This window comes from Haliaeetus leucocephalus, unplaced genomic scaffold (genome assembly GCF_000737465.1).
Source record: "Haliaeetus leucocephalus isolate CR32 unplaced genomic scaffold, Haliaeetus_leucocephalus-4.0 Scaffold880, whole genome shotgun sequence".
Classification (NCBI taxonomy): domain Eukaryota; kingdom Metazoa; phylum Chordata; class Aves; order Accipitriformes; family Accipitridae; genus Haliaeetus; species Haliaeetus leucocephalus.
The window spans coordinates 1,759,039-1,777,082 of record NW_010973316.1 but is presented as its reverse complement, the minus strand read 5'-3'; the positions used below and the strand labels follow the sequence as shown (position 1 = coordinate 1,777,082).

At 40.2% G+C, this 18,044-nt stretch overlaps 1 protein-coding gene across 1 annotated transcript in view; it reads left to right on the top strand.

Annotated features, from left to right (window-relative positions):
• The window catches only part of ZNF804A (zinc finger protein 804A), a 156,348-nt gene extending 139,997 nt beyond the window's left edge, over positions 1–16,351 (top strand). Inside the window, exons 3-4 of the mRNA XM_010583228.1 lie at positions 10,554–10,684; positions 13,054–16,351. Of these exons, the coding sequence (XP_010581530.1) occupies positions 10,554–10,684; positions 13,054–16,351 (3,429 nt within the window). The remainder of the gene's footprint in view (positions 1–10,553; positions 10,685–13,053) is intronic.
• Positions 16,352–18,044: the final 1,693 nt, after the last annotated feature.

Below are 18,044 nucleotides of genomic sequence, written 5' to 3'. Positions count from 1 at the left end.
GAAGAAGCTTCTCACGGTCCTGGGATAATCTGTGGCAAGGACCAGATCCTTCAGATGAGAAGCATTTTGTGAACAGAGGCTTTGAATAGCTCAGTGGTCCAATATAAAAGTGATTGTGATTTAGCTCTGACATAAGGAATTCATAAAATAAAGAGCTCACTTTGAGGGAATTCATCTCCTTCAGCCCATCAGAGTTATTGGAGTATCCTTGAAGGATTATGGAAAATATCCTTTAGAGAACCTGACTGTAAATATTAATTCCTTGTTTTCAGTCATTGTACACATTGTAGAGACTGGAAAGTGTTAAGATTTGGTAGGTTGATTTCAGTCTCTGTGGCAGTCTTTCCTAAAATTTCAGTGACCAAAGAGGCTGAAAACATAGATTAAAAATTTCTGCTTGCAATTTTTATTGTGCTTGTAGAAAGGGTATTGTGTCCTCCTTCAGTAAAGAAGGAGGAATAATCAGAATAACAGTGTGATCCTACAGAGAACGTCAGTGCTGGAGATCTAGTGAACCATTTTGACCAAGGTGAAAAGCTGGTGAGTCACAATAGATGCCAGTAGGTGTTGGAGGCCACTGGAGTAAAGAGTTGTTGTATGAAGTCTCAAAGATCTCAGAGCCACCAAGTACTTATGCAGAAAACAGCAAAACAGTCTCCAAAATGAGCAAAAGACAGCTTTAACAGCTGAGCCATCCAATGCTTGTGTGTTGATGGAACCATCCATTTTGTGGCCTTTCATCTCCCACTAGAAACTTATTCTAAAGGGAAATCCAAAATTCCCCCTCCGAAGAGTTGTAGAGGTGGTCTTTCTCTGAAGGGTGTTCTTGGTGAGGAAGTCTTGCTCCGGTGAAATGATTTATGGAAGATGAATGCTGCTCAAGTGGGGATTTTTCCAATAGCTTAAAGCTTTCTGGATAGAGTTTAGATGGGATGTTGTAGAGCCCTCGTTATTTATGCATGGGAAACTGTAACCTGCCAGAGAATAAAGCGGTCATCAACATTTAGCACTCAGTGACTGAAAATATCAGGAGGCAGTGCCTCACTGAATGAATATTTTGGTTGCAGCAGAACTGGCAAACCTGAAAATATTGTATGTGCCATCCTCAGGAAGAATATTCTGGATGCTTAAACTTCACTGCTGGAGTGAAAGGAAAGTAGTGGATAATGCTGTGGGACCAGGGAATGGCACATGATGTCTGAAATGATCCGTGCTGGGTTGTCCCTCCGGAGCAGCAAAGAGGAGCTGTGGCCTCTGAGGGCAGCCCCATGCTTACGGCCATCTGTGTCTTCCCAGAAGCGTGGAGTCGAGCCCTTTTCTTTACAGCATTGCCCTTTTCTCTAATGGTGCTAGGAATAACCATTTCTTGACAGGATTTAAAATGTCACATGGTTTTTTTGGAATTAGAATCCTAGGTGGTGCAAGAGTGGGTGTAAAGGTAAAATGATCCTTAAAGAAGCAGCGTGTACTGATCTTTTCTAATCTTTGTGACTGAAGAAGCTTCCTTAAGTGTTGCTGAAAATTTCTATGCTGAATTTAAAACCTCTGCTCTCCCTGAGCTCAGCGGGAGTTTCTCCATTGACTTCAAGAGGAGCAGAATTAGGCCTAGAGTCATTAAAATAAATACCTTTCAATTAGAGACTAGCATATGTAACCACTTTCCAGATGTACAAGTGTGTGTCAGCTTTGTGTTCTTTTCATTATCTGATAAAATTTATTTGTTAGGTGAGACACTAATTCTGTATTTCTATGCTGGTTTTTTTCGTCTTGGCCTTTATATTTATGGAGTATTCGGCTGATTTTTGCTGAAGCTAACAAAAAATACCCTCTAGCTTGCAATAAGTTCAGGCTGTTGTTATACACGTGGTTAGTAGCTATCGCTACTCAGTATGCAACACTCAGCAATTCTGCAGGTTTAAAACAAATGTTTTTGCACAGTGGCAATGCTATGGCCATTTAGTCAACTTCAGAAAACATAGTTATCTTAAAACAGAAGCAACAAAAGTCTTAATTTATGCTCCAGAACCTGTTATTTGTCAAAGTCCTGGGGCCTTGTTCAACTGTAAGCCACAATGCTATCTGAATCCTGCAGTGGGGTACACTGGAAAGGAGCAGAAGACATGCAGGCACCAGAATGATGTCGAATTAAACAAGAGGCTTACTATGCTGGGAAGGGCATTAATCATCACGTAATGAAGTATGTGTTTGTTTCTGGTAGATAATTTCTGAAGGAAAAGAGTTAAAAAGAATAGAACGCAGAGAGAGACTTATTTTTCCTTCTATTGCTCTAGCGAATACCTTTTGCAGTCACCTAATCAAGAATAATTAGTAAGATCTTCATCAAAGATAACTAGCTTTTATGTATATTACAGGTGCAAGCGTGCAAAATATTTAACATTCTGATTTTCCTCATGATTTTGAAAACTCAATTGGTTTGGGGTTTCATTTTAAGCTCAAGTTTCATTTATTTTTTCCCCATGAACTTACATAGGAAAATCTAACTGAAGTTGAGACACTTTACAAGAAAAATGCTTCATATAAAAGTATGAAGTAGTCTCAAAACCTAATTATATTTCATGATAAAATAATTTCAGGTTTTATATTACAAAAGTAGAAAAGACCATTGTGTCTTTTCAGTTGTATAACATAATACATGTATTTAATATATATTTGTAGGATCTGAACGTAAAAGCTGGTTCAACAGTTCTTTTTTGCAGACTACACAATGAACTGAAGTACCGTGTATTGTTAAGTGTGCTCATGAGCAAGTTATAGTACTTTGTGAACATTTACATTGCATCAGTTCATTTAAAGTTAATAAAAATCCCCCGAGTCATAAAGAATTGAATCTTCTCATCACCCACCTGCCTTCAGGCCTATGATGGGCAGGTAAAACAATCCCAACCTTCCCTTCCTCTTAATTAATGCCCACTTTCTCCCCAGTCTGGGATGATGCTTGTGACAGTGCTGGAAAAAGAGCACAGTTTCACTTCAAGAGAATCTACCTATTCAGCACCATTGTGGGCTCCAAGGACTTGCTATTTTTAAATCCTGCATATATCTACATCTGTGTGGTTTAGATTTCTTCTAATATTAAAAGACCATCAGGAGGGTGTGGCTGCAATTCGTGGTAGAAATAGGAGAAGAAAAGGATTATTCACAACCTGCATGTTCCTTGTCATCTGGAGGGCTTAATATCTGATCATATAAAATGTGGTCCTGTTGCAAATTTGTTGAGCGCTGGGTTTTTAAGAAAGGGTTTCAATTTTGCAGCTTAAAGTGAGATACCTACAGCTTTAGGCAGAGGCAGTTAGGAGCAGCTTATAGCTTGCAACAAACTGGAAGTTATTCATAAGCCAGCAATAGATCAATGTGATTTATTAAAGGCTTTTTAAAAACAAAGTGAGTGGCCAATGTAGTCCATACATTGATAAAGTGAGGAGATAACTCACTGCATAAGACAGAAATCATAAAAAAGGTGGTCATTTGGAAGGAGTCACTGGCTTCGTGCTCGCCAACACAAGATCATCAAGTAAGAGAGGGCTTTTTTCAGCCATGTCTTGAATTTCTGCAGGTTTGGAGATGCCACAGCCCCTCTGGGTAATGTGTTCCAGTGCTGCAACACCCTAGCAGGGAAGCTTTCCCTGCCACTAGCAAGAAGTGACTCCATCTGCTGTGTAACTCCCCATCAAGCAGTTGTAGGCTGCTGTTAAAATTCCCCTGTTCCTCTTCTATTGCAGGAATACATTATAGCAATAACTCCATACTGGCAGCATGAAAAAAAAAAAAAAGATTGTCTATTAATTTCTTCCTCAGCCTACTTATTTGAGTGGTTGAATTACTAATTTCATTGAGAAATCTTGACATTTCTCCTTTCTGTGGAAATAACTTGTCTTGTTTAACTTCTGCTGGGGAAGGCCTGTAGCACTAACAGGGTAGATTCTTCTTGTATTACAGTATTTTTTTTCTTGGAGCTTTAATTTTTTCTATAATCTTTACAAAGGGAGACATTTATTTATTTATTTATTTTAATAATATGAAAGATATAGTCATGAAAAGTATGTAGAATTGCAGACCACAGTGCAAGTGAAGAGGTGCTGCCCTGTTGTGCTGTGTAAAGTGAAGGGGTCTCCAGTTGCAGAACAGTATGCAGAACATATGCCTGCACTAACCACCAAAGGCAGAAGGAAAATACATGTATTTTGCATCTTCGTAAGGAATGTTTTCTGCTTTAAATGGCACGTTTTGTTCCCCATTTGAGTGTTTACAGGTGTTACAGGAGCTCTGATCTATTCAGTTATTATTTATAATTGATTAAGCTCAATCCTCTTTGCGAAAGGATACTAGTCTGGTTTGGCGTGACAAGTGTTTATCTAATTGAGTACGTTGTCGCTCTGTTTGTCGTACCATAATTCACATGAAGAAGCAATAAACCACCTCAGTTAAGAGGGAGTATATCGACAGCAGTCAGGTGGTATTCAGAGAAAGGGGAATAGCTGCTAGAATAATCACTGGGAGCTAGAAATAGTTCTATTTAATCCCTGTATTAAGCAGTAATCAGATTTAAAAAAAAAAAAAAACACCAACTGAATACAAGCAAACCCCCACCTTTATTAACAACTAAAAATATGTTTTATATCATGTATGGATTTATAGGCAAGAAATATTTAATTTGTTTTAAATAAATCCAAATGCCACTTTTGTGCCACCTCCACGACAGCGCTGAACTACCAACCCATGTTCCCCATATTTAGGTCATTAGCAAAGTTTTGAAAGGCAGGAGGGAGCTGCAATGGACTTTCAGCTCCTTTCAGGGCGCAAATGGAGTTATAGACAGCATTGGAGCTGGGGAAGCTCATGCTGGTTTTAGGACACACATGTAGGACTGAATATCCCATGTCTTCGTGGTCTCAGCCTAACACTGCTGTTGCTGACTGGGAGGGTGGAGTAGGAGCAGATTTGTGCCTTGTTCTTCTGGTCTGGCAGGTTGTTCACCAAAACAGGCACTGATGCCAGTGGCTGCAGCATTGTGGTCTCCTGATCCTCCCTCTTCTGACATGGGCAACTTAGCAGTTTAACTCTTCATCAGTTACTGCATTCAGCTTCACCTCCCTTTACAGTTTCAAAGTCCTTGAGCTAGTTAAGCAGCAGCTGCATTTTCTGGTGTGTGGTATAGACATGACAGTATGTCAGTTCTCATAATGTAAAGCTGTAGGAACGAATTATGCACTGGACTCTTTCCCTGATCATTCGTCTGCTTTCTCAAAGGTTTCCACATTAGCTGTCACTCTGCTATATCAGATCTTTCAGAAGCAAGTAACTTGAAAAAGAGCTACAGCAGAAATTTCAAGGTGTAACATAAACACTTGGTATTTTAGTGCTCAATATATAAAGGGCTGTAGCAACCTGCTTACGATATTTGGGCTGCAGCTTCGAGTATTTCATAGTTAGGGAACAAGAAAGGGAAGTTTATTTTGATGAGTTATTTTTAAAAGCTAGCAATCACATAAATTCATGATTCATTGACTACTGGGAATACGGTCATTTTTCCTGATAAAATAAAAAGACAATAAAGCAGCAAAATTTGTCATGGCTGTTAAATTCTGTAATTTTATATTTCCATTGGTCAGAAAATGAATTTATGGTCTACGTATTTTCAGTATCATAAAAGTCCAAGTAATTTAATTGTTAATCTAAGGTCAAAAGCTTATTAGCATAATAATATCTGAACTGCACTGCCCTGAAATCCCCTGATAGGCATCTTTCAGACTCCTGCTCCTATAAAAACTGTTCCCATTGTTTCTTGACCCTATTAAAGTTGTTGCTAGATTAGGGAGATAAGCTTTGCACAGGTAGTTTATGAGGGCCTCTCAATAAGTAGTCCTTAGATGATGCTTTTGTGCTGGGGGGGGTGGCTGGTTTTTATGTGAGATATTAACGCTACAGAGAGAGCCTGTGTCAACCCTGACGCTTGTTATGATTTCCCCTTTGGTTTCATAAACTTTGTTAAAAGTTTCACTGCTTTTCTTCAGAGTCAGTTCTGATAACATTAAATTATATGTTTCAAGGTATAAAATTATTTGAGGCTGGGGGTTTTTTTGTGGTTTGGTTTTTTTTTCCCCCCTCATTTTATCACCTGGTGTCATAGTATTCAGGTACATTGTGTTTCACTATTCAGCCTTCACATGCTTTTGCTGTCCTGGGCATATTTATTAAGTAATGTTTTCTCTATGTTTTGAAGACCTGTTAGTTTGAAGTGCTATTGTTACAAGTGCTTAAATCTTGTGTTTAAAAAACCCCAACCCAACCACCACTTTGCAAGGTGGCAGAAGGCTTGTAATAGTGATGTAAGAAGTGTCCTTAATGTCATAATGTGTCTTTGCTTTCAAGAGGCTTTGATCCACAGAGGTCTTCAGGCACCTGGCTCTGGCAGCAGGATCTGGGCCTGTGGTTCCTGTATTATAAAATGCAGGGGAGAATTAGGAAACTCAGCGTGAGCTTTTTGAAAAGCAGCATGCTGAAATTAACTGTCTAATGTGGTAAATGGGGGAATGAAGACAAGAGTGAAGTAACCAGGAATGGGGTCCCATTGGAAGTCCACTTAGGATTTCTTTGATTTTTTTTTTTTTTAATTGTTTTTTTTTTTTTTTCCAATGGGTATCTTCCACAGCAAGCCTGGGGCACCTGAGCTGTATGCCTCTGAGTGAAATGCAGCCACACCTGAGTTTGGACCTCATATAGTCTTCTCATATATAGTTTCATCCATGCATAGGTACACAGGAGCTTCCTTTTCATCTGGATTTCCATACCTCAGCTGAGCATGATGTAATGGGTGTGCAGTAAGATTCCTAGCTGAGTTTGTTAGAAATAGGTGGAATATTTCTGCTTCAGGCCCAGTGTTAGTTAGATTTGTTAAAATAACTCAGCTTCTGCCCAAGTGAAAGCAGCCCAGTTGCAGGATCCCATTGCAGGGCTGGAGAATCAGGGTCAGGCTTCCCATTGCTCTGGGCTGGGGAAAGTCACGTGCAAACTGACGGTGGTCTGTGCTCTGCACGTTCAAAGTGGTGGTACAGTGTATCAGGAGAACGATGAAGGCATTTAGTTCTCTTGGAGAAATGTCATTTAATTATTCATTGTGAACTGTTTGTTGAACTCTGCTTGCCAGGACTTACACGTTTTGGGCTGGTTCATAAGCAGAGCAAAATACAGGAGGGAATCATATTGAAATATTGTATGACTGCCTGCTAATTATTTGCTTACTGATCCATGGAAGCAAATGAACATAATTGGCATTAAACTAACTACTGAAGTTAGCATTGGTGAATAGCTCTGCCACATGAAAAGACATAAAAAAGTTAAGAAAAAGATGCTTTTTAGGAATAAGGCACACTCGTGTTTTTATTGTTGCCATTTACTTTGAACAAGTTTTGGGGGCCTTGTGATACTCAGAACACATGGATTAGTGGCACTTTATGTATAATTGGGTAATATCTTGTTTTCATTTGCATAATACAAGCAAACCCAGCAAAATACCAATATAGGGCTGTGTAAATGCAGTGCTAGCAGTCACTAGCATGACTAAGTGCAGTAAGGGAATGCAGGTGATGGTAGTTTACCAGATGGCTAAAGACAGACAAATGGAAAATAACTATAGTATCCAACAATGGCGACACATTTTCCCACTTAGATAACTTTTTATGTATAAGAAATATTATTTTTGGAAACTGCCTAACCAGGTCTCAAACCAGCTTGCACCAGGTGCATGTTTTGTGGTTTACAACTGAGAAAAGTTCCACTCATACATACGTATTTGCTGAATAAAGTCCTCAGGAGTTACCTAGGGTATAATCCTTAGAGGTCGTTAAAGCTTTCCATGAAAAAGACTAAGATACCAGTTGAAAGGAGAAAAAAAAAAATAAAATCACATTGTATAACTAGTTCATATTATGTCAAGAACAGTTTTCCATACAGGAAAGGGGTGGTGTATTTGACAGGAGGTCTGAAAGACAGGGAGCTCTGGAACAAGTAGTTCACCAGAAGTGAAGAGCATACAGTCCAACACAAAGGCTGTGCACACAAAACTTCTGCCAGACGGCACTGTCTTACACATTGACACCTACTTGTAGCAATCAGGGAGAACAATTTAATTACTTAAAATTTGTGAACGGTTCTTCTGTATGAGAACTGGTATGTGCTAAACAGATAATGACTGATCTGACTAACTGAGAGGCTCGGATCAGTAGGATGATGTTTGCTTGGCAAGGATAAGCATGAAATGCATCTTCTGTGCCTCCAAGATCAGGTAAAACTTCCTTTAACAGCATTGTCCCTATTCACTGTGAGCAGGACCCTACTCGTGCCCTGAAATGTGGAGTTGTGTTAACTCTGGCACTCCTGATGGTGTGGAGTCCTGCTAACTTTGAGCAGTAAGTGAAAAGGGATCAAAATCTGGTCAGAATCAAATCACTAATTATGATCATCCCAGTAATTACAGTAAAAATGCTGGAGGGTGATTATGGATTTGTATACACCTCAGCTTCTCCTTTTTAACCTTGTGAAAAAGCACCCTTTTATCTCTTTTTTCTTGCCTTGTTGCATACTTCTTTGCTTACACATTGGAGGCAAAAAAGGAGGAAGTATTATTGAGCTCTACAAAATGGAATGAAATCCTGTCTTTAAATGCCAAGGGTTGGAGGTGGGGAGGTGAAGGAGCAAACTTCATCACTTCTCTGGTATTCTGAGTACTCAGAAGTCACCTATGAAATGAAATACTTTGAGTTTCATGAGTGGCTGGTGGGAAACAAGGTCAGTATCATACTATCCTTAGGAAAACAGGAACACATAGAAGTAAGAAATGTTCTACAAAGATGCTTTGCATTTCAAGCCTTTTTTCTTGGAAAAAAGTTACCGTACATCCAGTTTTGACTGAATTTATAACCTTATACTGTGTTAGCACAATAAAACAAATTTTGATAACTCTATCTACGAAATATAAATGATAGAAGAAGTGATCACCTTTCAGATTATTTCTCTGTATCTATCAAGGCTGTCTTCAAAGGAATATCCAGTTATTGGAAAAATAATGAAAAAAATGAAAATAGAGAGTAGCGCTCATTTTTTTGCAAGCATTTGTTTGCTTTCTCAGCATGTTTCTACATATATGTTTCTTGGCATTAAATGGACTGCCAAGGTAGCATTAGCATCACCCAAAATGGTAAAAACAAATACAGTGCATAAATGAATGATGTTATATGAGGGATATTTTTCTGTGAATAGGAAAAAAAAATCACACAAGGGGCAAAATGAAAAATTGAGAAGGAGCATGAGAACAGTGCTTACAGAGTTCTGCAAACTCCATTACATGTGTATCCAACATGTGCCTACCAGTGGTAAGCAAAGCTCTCAATACCCCTCACAGTTTGGAGTTAGAATTAATGCTTTTAGAAAACCACGTGACCTCTGTTCATGGCCAGCCATTTGCCCTCGGACTAATGCCACAAAAACAGTGGCAAATTACTGGGTTCTTCCCAGAATCATGAGGTCATGATCTCATAAGATGGTGTCATCTAGACTGTGAGCCATATTAGGGACACACTGAGCAACTGAGCAAAACACTGATGGGGTTTGGGACTTAAAGGAATACTTTTTGCTGACATGAAGGATTAGGAAAGTCTCTGCATATTGTCCTTCTGTGATATAAAGAAAACAAAATCCCCTTTTTATGTGGAGAGTCAGAGCTGTGCATTTTCATTTCCTCCCAAAGAAACAGGCTGGAGGTGAAATCAAATGAGATCCTGGATCGAAACTCAGTGTCTGCTTAACTGCTGCATTAGACACCAGCAAAAGCAGGAAACAAGCTCCTTCAGAGGGAAGATCTTCCCATTTCAAACCACAAGACTTCTGGCCATGACATCCCTTGGGGATGGCTGCTGGGGCAGGACTCTTTAACATCTTTGGTAATGACCTGGATGGTAGGACAGCCTGCTCTCAGGAGCTTCGCGGGTGATACCACACTGATAATGTGGCAGGGCAGGTCCAGAGGGACTTTGATAGGCTGGACAAAAGGGTTGACAGGGACCTCCTGCAGTTCAGTGGTGACAAGTGCTATGCCCAGCATCTCAGGCAGAAAAACCTGAGATTTAATACCAGCTGGGGGATCAACAGGCTACAGAGCGGCTTTGCGGAAAAATACCTGGGGTGGTCTCATTATTTTTTATTACTATCTCAAAGAGCAATCAGGCTGTGGGGAAGGTTTTTGGGAAGAGAGTCATGAGCAAAATTCTGGATTAACATTGCTTCATCCTACTGAGGCTGGTCTACATGAATCACAAAAGCTACAGTAAAATTTTCTAGGTTATTTCTAACCTAGCTAACTTGTCTCTAGCATCTCTATGTATTTTGGTTATTCACTTGAAATACATAAATTTATTGAATGGGTCGCTTTGGTTAGCTTCAAAAAATAATTCATGCCATGAGTGCTTACCAGAAGGTAACTGTCATTATAAACGTTTATCATCCCTGTTTTTCGTGTGTGTCTTGTATGACTCTTGCAGAGACTGAAGGAACTGAAACAGAGGGAGTTTGCTCGAAACGTAGCTTCTAAGTCACGAAAAGATGAAAGGAAACAGGAAAAAGCCCTTCAACGTTTGCACAAGCTAGCTGAGCTAAGGAAAGAGACAGCGTGGTAAGTGCATAGCTGCTGAAACATAAAAAAAATACTTTTAAAATAAGCCCACCACTGTTTGCTGGTGCTGTGGGATGTGGGGCTGTTGGAGTCCCTTGTCTGGAGCTCCCTGCCCCATTTTTATGGCATTTTGGAAGCAGTATGTGTACAGTAATTTGGTTCACACTATGTGCAGAAATTAATGTTTAACGTTGCTTTTTCAGTGGAGCTAAAACGACATCTATTTTTAGTTTAAAAAAAGATGTGTTTTATATATTTCATAAAACCAGGCACATTGGTTGAAAGCTGAGTGAACTAGGTCATGCATTTGCAGGATGACACTACTTCATTGATGAGGTGAGGAATACAGTCTGTCTTTCTAGGTTGTAACATATCTCTGTGATTTATTTTTCAAACTGCTTGCCTGGGAAAGCATCCAGAAATACAGTTTTAAATTTCAGTAACTGGGGTTTTTTATATTAAAAGGCAAGTGCTTCTTTTCCCCAGCTCAACAGAGTGTTTACCTCCCTCTGCAAAAGTGACTCCTTGCTAGTGATACATTTTAGTATTGCATCTAAGCATACTGTTGAAATTAATATTGAGCTTGCTAGTTGTGACTGTACTCTCACTTAAATATGACACAGTTATGACACTGACAAGCCACTGAAAATATATGTATCAGCTTTTCACAGTGGAATCTCAGGGGAAAAAAAGCAAAAAAGTAGATGCTCAAACACAAATGTTTTATCCAGCCTTTGTCTCACCAGATGAACTAACAGGGAAGTTCAACCAAATTGTAGCTCTTGTTCAGTAGTAGTCTCTTTCTCCATAGCTTGGATGGCGGGCAGCATGGTGAAACAAAGTCTGTCCAAGCAGTTGGATGGGACAAGAATGTTGTGAGGTCTGTTTGACATAAGCAACATGACACCCAATTTTAATTATTTTATCCTTTTATGATAACTCACGTAGAGACTCTTTCTTCTCCATCAGTGTTTTAACTGTCCAAATTTAATACGTGAGGATATTAGATAATACTGCCCCTAAGCGTACTCCAAAATCTGAATTTAGCATATTTCAGGAGAAAGAGGAACTTATTGTTTCCCTTTTTCCATGCTAGTGAAGCACAGATTTTGCGGGATTTTGTTGTTTCTGTTCGGTTTGGTTTTTTAAACATCCTTCTTCTAGTTCCTGAAGGAGAATTTATCTCTGAGCTTTATTTCTGTATTTAAGAATTGCTGTTTACTACCACTTTGCCTCCTTAGGGATGTGATACAGCCAGACACACAGGATTTTTTAAAATGGTATTTTCTAGTTTGGTTTTGTAGAAGCCACCATTTTATTCTGTTAAGAAAGGATTTGTGTGGGGTGTTTAATATATATTTAAATTTCTGAAGAACTGGACAAGGCAGGAATTCTCATGAGGAATTCCTTTCTCATAAAACTTCTACCTTACTTTCTAGACCCAATAGATTAAGTTTGTCAAAGTATCTCAGCACTTCTTGGGGTCCTAAATGACACTTGGAAGTTTTCCCAATGACCCATCATCTAGTATTGCTCTGCACTGTAACACAGAATAATTTGATTAAAACAACAACAAAAAAATTGTTTTAACATAGGTCCACTACTCTTAGGGCTGAGTAGTTCCTGTGGATCCTGGAAACTGGCAGCTTAAGCAGTTTTTGCTCTTCTTTTTGCTTCCTATTAAGTCAAATAGAACAGATGGGAAGAGGACATGAAATGAAGAACAGAAGTAGACAGTGATAAATTTTTTCTCAAGAGGGATGAATCACTTACTGCACTATTGTCAGCTGAAATACTCTCCCCAGTATTATTTTTCCATGAAGGAAATTGCTGAGATTGTGATGGTTCAGTCTGTGAACAAAAATAGGATGGGAGCTGCTGGATGATTGCCTGTGGGCACAGCAGCAGTCACTAGGATGGTGACTAAGAGGGAAGTGGTCTATGAGGCGCTCTCAGTTTTAATATATTTTGTAGCACAAAGGAATGTAAAACCTCTGCTATTTGTAGTAATACTGTTGTAACCATGATGGTCTACTGGGAGGAGAAGCAAGGTTTCTAGGGAGATATACAGTCTCTTATTAGGCCAGCCAGTATGTCTAGGAAAAGTAAACTACCTTGTAGGAATATTAGCCCTTCAGCTGGTAACTTCACATGAAGGAACTGGGGCACAATATTTACTCTTTTTTTTTTTTAATACTAGTCAACTGATCTTATTATAAGAGATGACTTTTTTCCATATTCTAAATCTACATATGCACAGATTCTTCCTTTTTCCGTAAAAAAAATCTCTTAGATGCCAGTGTAACACTATATTTCTGTCTGCAGTTCTCTGAAAGGTACTGACTCCCGAGTTTTGTTTTCCTTCCTAGTGCTCCTGGAAGCGGCCCTATGTTCAAATCCACTACAGTGACTGTGCGAGATCATTGCAATGGTATTCCACAAGGTGCTGCCATCGATTCTGCCAACAAACAGGATTTCAGCTGTACGTTAATGCACGATGCGCAGAATAGTAAAGACATTGCCTCTGTTATTTCTTCCGCTCCTGGAAATGCATGTAGTAATAAATCAGACACTAACAAATGTGGAGATCAGGTTCAAGGAGCTCAAGGACATAGAGTTGGGTTCTCTTTTGCTTTTCCTAAGAAAGCAGTGGTCAAACTCGAGTCTTCAGCTGCCGTCTTCTATGAATATAATGATGAAACATCTATGGAGCACGGATTTAGCAGAAGAAGTAGGTTTGTTCCAGGAGCATGTAACCTTCAGTCTCCTTCAGTGGCAGAAATAGTCCTTTGCCCTGAGGAGAAACATAACTGTTTTCACCCACTGGTGGAAAAAAGCACAGACACAGCAGAAGCTCCTGGAGCTCAGGAATCAAAAGAGCTGGCTAGTGAAGAAAGCAGCATGCTAGAGAGTCCCATATTAACTCCTGCTGTGTCCCATTCAAAGCAACTGGTATCCTCGGACATGGATGGCTATGGTATTGATGTAGGTGCAGCAGACTTACCGGACCAAACGCTGCCAGTGGTTGCAGACAGTGCCGAGGTCCTGCCCCTGGACTGCAGCGGTTACGAGCTGCAGGCAAACAGGGCCCTCGTGCAGGCAGTTGTGGAGGATTGTTTATCTCTGCAGGATGTTGCAGAGGAAGATGATAAAGACAGGAACAGTGATTCATCCACAACTCAAACTGAAGTAAAAAAGCTGGGGGCAGATGCATTAGCTCCATCACCATCTAAAGAAGGTAGTAGTGGAGTCCCACAAAGCAAACCGGACATGCGCAAGAGACCTTGTGAACCCTTTGTTCCTGTTCTTAGCAAACATGGATCAAATATTCTTCAGTGGCCATCAGAAATGTTAATTTACACAAGTACAGACCCATCGATTTCTTATAGCTGTAATCCTTTATATTTTGATTTCAAGTCATCAAGAGCAAGTGACAGCCAAGAAAAACCCAAGCATCAGCCAAACATACCTCATTTGCACCACAAAACTGAATCCAACTGTAGCTTAGTTTCAGATTTTACAAATAAACCTACTTCAGAGTGTGGCGATTATGAAACAGAAATGAGTAAAAATGTGTGCAACTATACAATACCCCTTATAAGTGAAGTTTCCCTCATCAGAAATTGTGATCTTGAAAAAAATCAAAATAAAGTGTCCTTGGATGAGTCATTCAGGATTAGAAAAATAGAAAAGTATCCCATTTCTAAAAATCACTTGCAACAAAACACTGTGATAGATGAGAAATGTAACAAAGTCTGGATCAAAGAAAGCCATGAAAAATGGCTTCACAAAAGTAGAAAACGGAAAAGGAGAAAAAAATTATGTCATTGTCATCATCATGACTGTGGGGACACAACAGCAGCAGAAATGGAGATGTTCTCAGTGACTGAAAAAGAAATTAGTTACAGAGATGAAAATAAACATCAGCACTTCCAAAATAATCCAGAGAAGCGCAGACATGATGTGGGGAATATCTGGCTAGCTACAGGTGAGATACAGCAGACGCATCAAAAACTTGGCATTGAAAATGGTCATAAGAGAGGCATGTCTGTGTCAGATCATGTACGTGGGGACGCAGGCTGGTGTGACGTTTGGAGTGCAAAAAATAGTGGCCAACACCATGGTTGTAAACGACTGCACAGAAAGAGCAAAGCAAGCTCGCAGAGACAGGCAAAGCAGCTGGCTCCGAGTTCCAGGAGGCATAGCTTAAGGTACTCAAAAACATGTTGCAGCTGGAAAGTCAGGAGGTCAAGCTGTAGCCCAGAGCATAAATGTTTAGAACACTGCTGTGAGGAGAAGAGTCTGAGTCAAAACCAGTCCATAAAGAGAAGTTACAACGTTCTGACAGAGGAACCTGAAAAATCCCACCGCAAGCGGAGACAGCATACCTATTCCTCTTCATCAGATGAAAGCTCATACGGACAGACTTTATCAGCAGAGGAATATTTAAGGCAAGCACGTACTTTAAGTACACATCACAAGGCAAAAGGGAAACGCAGGAGAAGGAAAACTAGAATCCATCGCGTGTGCCTTGACAGGAACGCAAGAAGTGAGACCTCCAGACCTTCCAAAGAAAATTCTGCAAATTCTACGTTAATTGTTTTGGGGGACTTCTTGACTCAAGACAGTCTAGAGGAAACCAACGTGGATCCCAAAGCTGATCATGCAAAAGATATGGATGAAACAATGCAGCTAGAGGAAAGCAAGTCATCTCTAGAAACTGATAGTTCACACGTGCTGGAAAATGATAAACTGATGGTGTGCGCAGCAATGGAGAGCTCTCCAAGTACATTTTCTGGCATTGTTGCAGGTTCTGCTGCTTCTGTTCCTGAGCACAGTGCTCTAGCAGCTACCGGCACGCAGGATGTTCCACAAGATGAAAAGAAAAAAGAAAATGTCAACAGTCGTGAAAATCAAGCTTGTTACAAAGTTCCCCTCCCCAACAGACATTCAGAACAAGCTCCTCCTAAATCCTATCTTTGCCATTATGAATTGGCTGAGTCTCTACCACATGAGAAAATAAATGAAGTGGCCAGTGAATGGGTACAGTGTAACCCTGGGATATTTAGCAGCCCACCACCCTTGCCATTCAAAGAAGCACATGTAAACAGTCATACCTTTTTAACTACCGAGCAGTTAATAGCTCCCTTCACCCTGCCCGATCAGACATTGATATTCCCTCCAGAGAACCACGAAAAATTCAAAGATCTCCCATCTGAGGCCTATCAGCATATAATGCCACAAAACATGCTGGCCAACAAAGTGAAGTTCACCTTCCCTCCCCCGGCGATCCAGCCCCCAAATTCCCCGCTACAGCCCTTACCCTTGCAGCTGCCGCTGTGTTCTACCTCTGTTACCACCATCCATCACACCATCCTACAGCAGCACGCCACCGCTGCTGCCAGTACGTTGAAGGTTCTTCAGCCCCACCAGCAGTTCCTCTCGCAGGTCCCGGCTCTTTCCAGAACGTCTTTACCTCATCTACCAGTCGGACCAAGGCTTTGCCCGGGGGGCCACACAGCTTTTGTCACCCCACCACATTTGCCACTGCTGCCGCCCTCGGTCCTGCACCCAACCCAGCTGGCGTTTCCCCCGCTGCCACACACCGTCTTCCCATCCCTGCTGTCCCCACACCCAGCTGTCATCCCCCTGCAGCCCCTGTTTTAGGACAGGTTCTCGGCGAGCGGGGGCGGGAGGGTGGGAAAGGAGCCTTCAGCTCAGCGGTCCTGCTGTTTCTACAGTCCCCATGGCTTTGCAAAATGGTTCTGTGAAATAAACTGGTTAAAATTCCTCCTTCCTTGGGAAGCATTTACTGTAAGTATAATGATGCAAACGTTCATGTAAAGTTCAGACCTATACTATAACTAAAGCACTGAATAATCTGATACTAATATGAACTCTATATATAAGTGAAAATCATGTCTTGGAATATGTATAATGTATATAAAATATATTTATAGTTCTATAACTTATGTTGTAAAGTATTCACCTTTTGGTTTTTATCTTTGTGTATTTGCACCTATTTAATGTTTAGAGAAAGCTGATGCACTATGTTTTGTACTATGTTCTCTGAAACTGTAAATCTAGTGACAAACTATCTCTTGCAATAAATTTTTGTTAACTACTTAAGTATATCAAAAATCTTTCATTATAAGCCTCATGGATGTTGTTCTTCCATGTTCTTCTGCAGCTGAATAGCATCCTCTACCCCTCCTGTGTTGGGATAATCGGGTTTCCTATAGATCAGTGATTTATCAGGGAGGCTGAGAGGCTAATATCTTGAGGGCAACTGTCTTACTGAGCAAGAGAGAAAGGGTAATAGATCTGTTTGTGTTAACGGTTTGTCAACATGACAAATTTTGCCTACTTGTAGTGTGTGCACAAACTGCTGACTGTTGGGAGCTAGTCCCCTTTATACTAAACCACAAAAAGGCGATGTAACAAAAATAACATCAGCGGTAGAGCGGGAAAGAAAGGAAGATATCAATGGCAGTTTGACTTCAAGGGAATATTGCTCATAGCGGAAAGGTAGAGCATAGTGAGGGTCTTGGCTCCACCAAGCATACTTTGCCTGATTGCACACAGCCCTCGGGGGTGTTGGGAGGGACAGATCTGTTGGAGTGAGATCCTTGCTGCCTGTGCAGTTGTATGAAGATAGCAAGAACACATGAGCATGAAGGGGAGGTCAGGAAGAGCCTTGCATGGGGAACCCACCAGGGTTTGATACAAATTCTTACCTCACTTCACCCTCCTTCTTTCCTGCAGCATTTTGGTAAAGAAGCAGAATAGCATAGAATAGAGATTGATTAAAATAATAATATACTGCCATTATTTCTAACTGTATTTCAGAGACTTCTTCCTACCTCTGCAACCTTCCTGTTGCTGTCAAACCTCACCCAGCTTTAGCCAGTGAAATCTTCTCCTTTGTTTTAGTATGAGATATATCAGGCCCACACCTGTGATGGTCCAGGATAAAATCAGAAGTCATTCTGAGATAGAGACATCTCTTTGAGTTAAAATGAAGTGTTATCATGTAAGTGAAGCTAAGGATTTGCAGCATGACCATTAGCGCTAGAAGTAGGCCCGCTGTAATAAAAGGTAGGTGATAGCTCTCCAATTAATTACTTCTTTTCACCTTTTTATATAGTATAATAAAATTATATACAGTTGAACTGAAAGAATAGTAATTTTGAAATATTATTAATATACATTGCATATTAATAGCTACAGACACTAACCATTTGAAAAGTAATACTATATCCTAAAACATATATATCTGGATATTATTTTCTGCATCTATAGCATTAGAACTTAACCTGTATCAATATTGCAAGTTTTAGTACAGTACTACATTAAAACT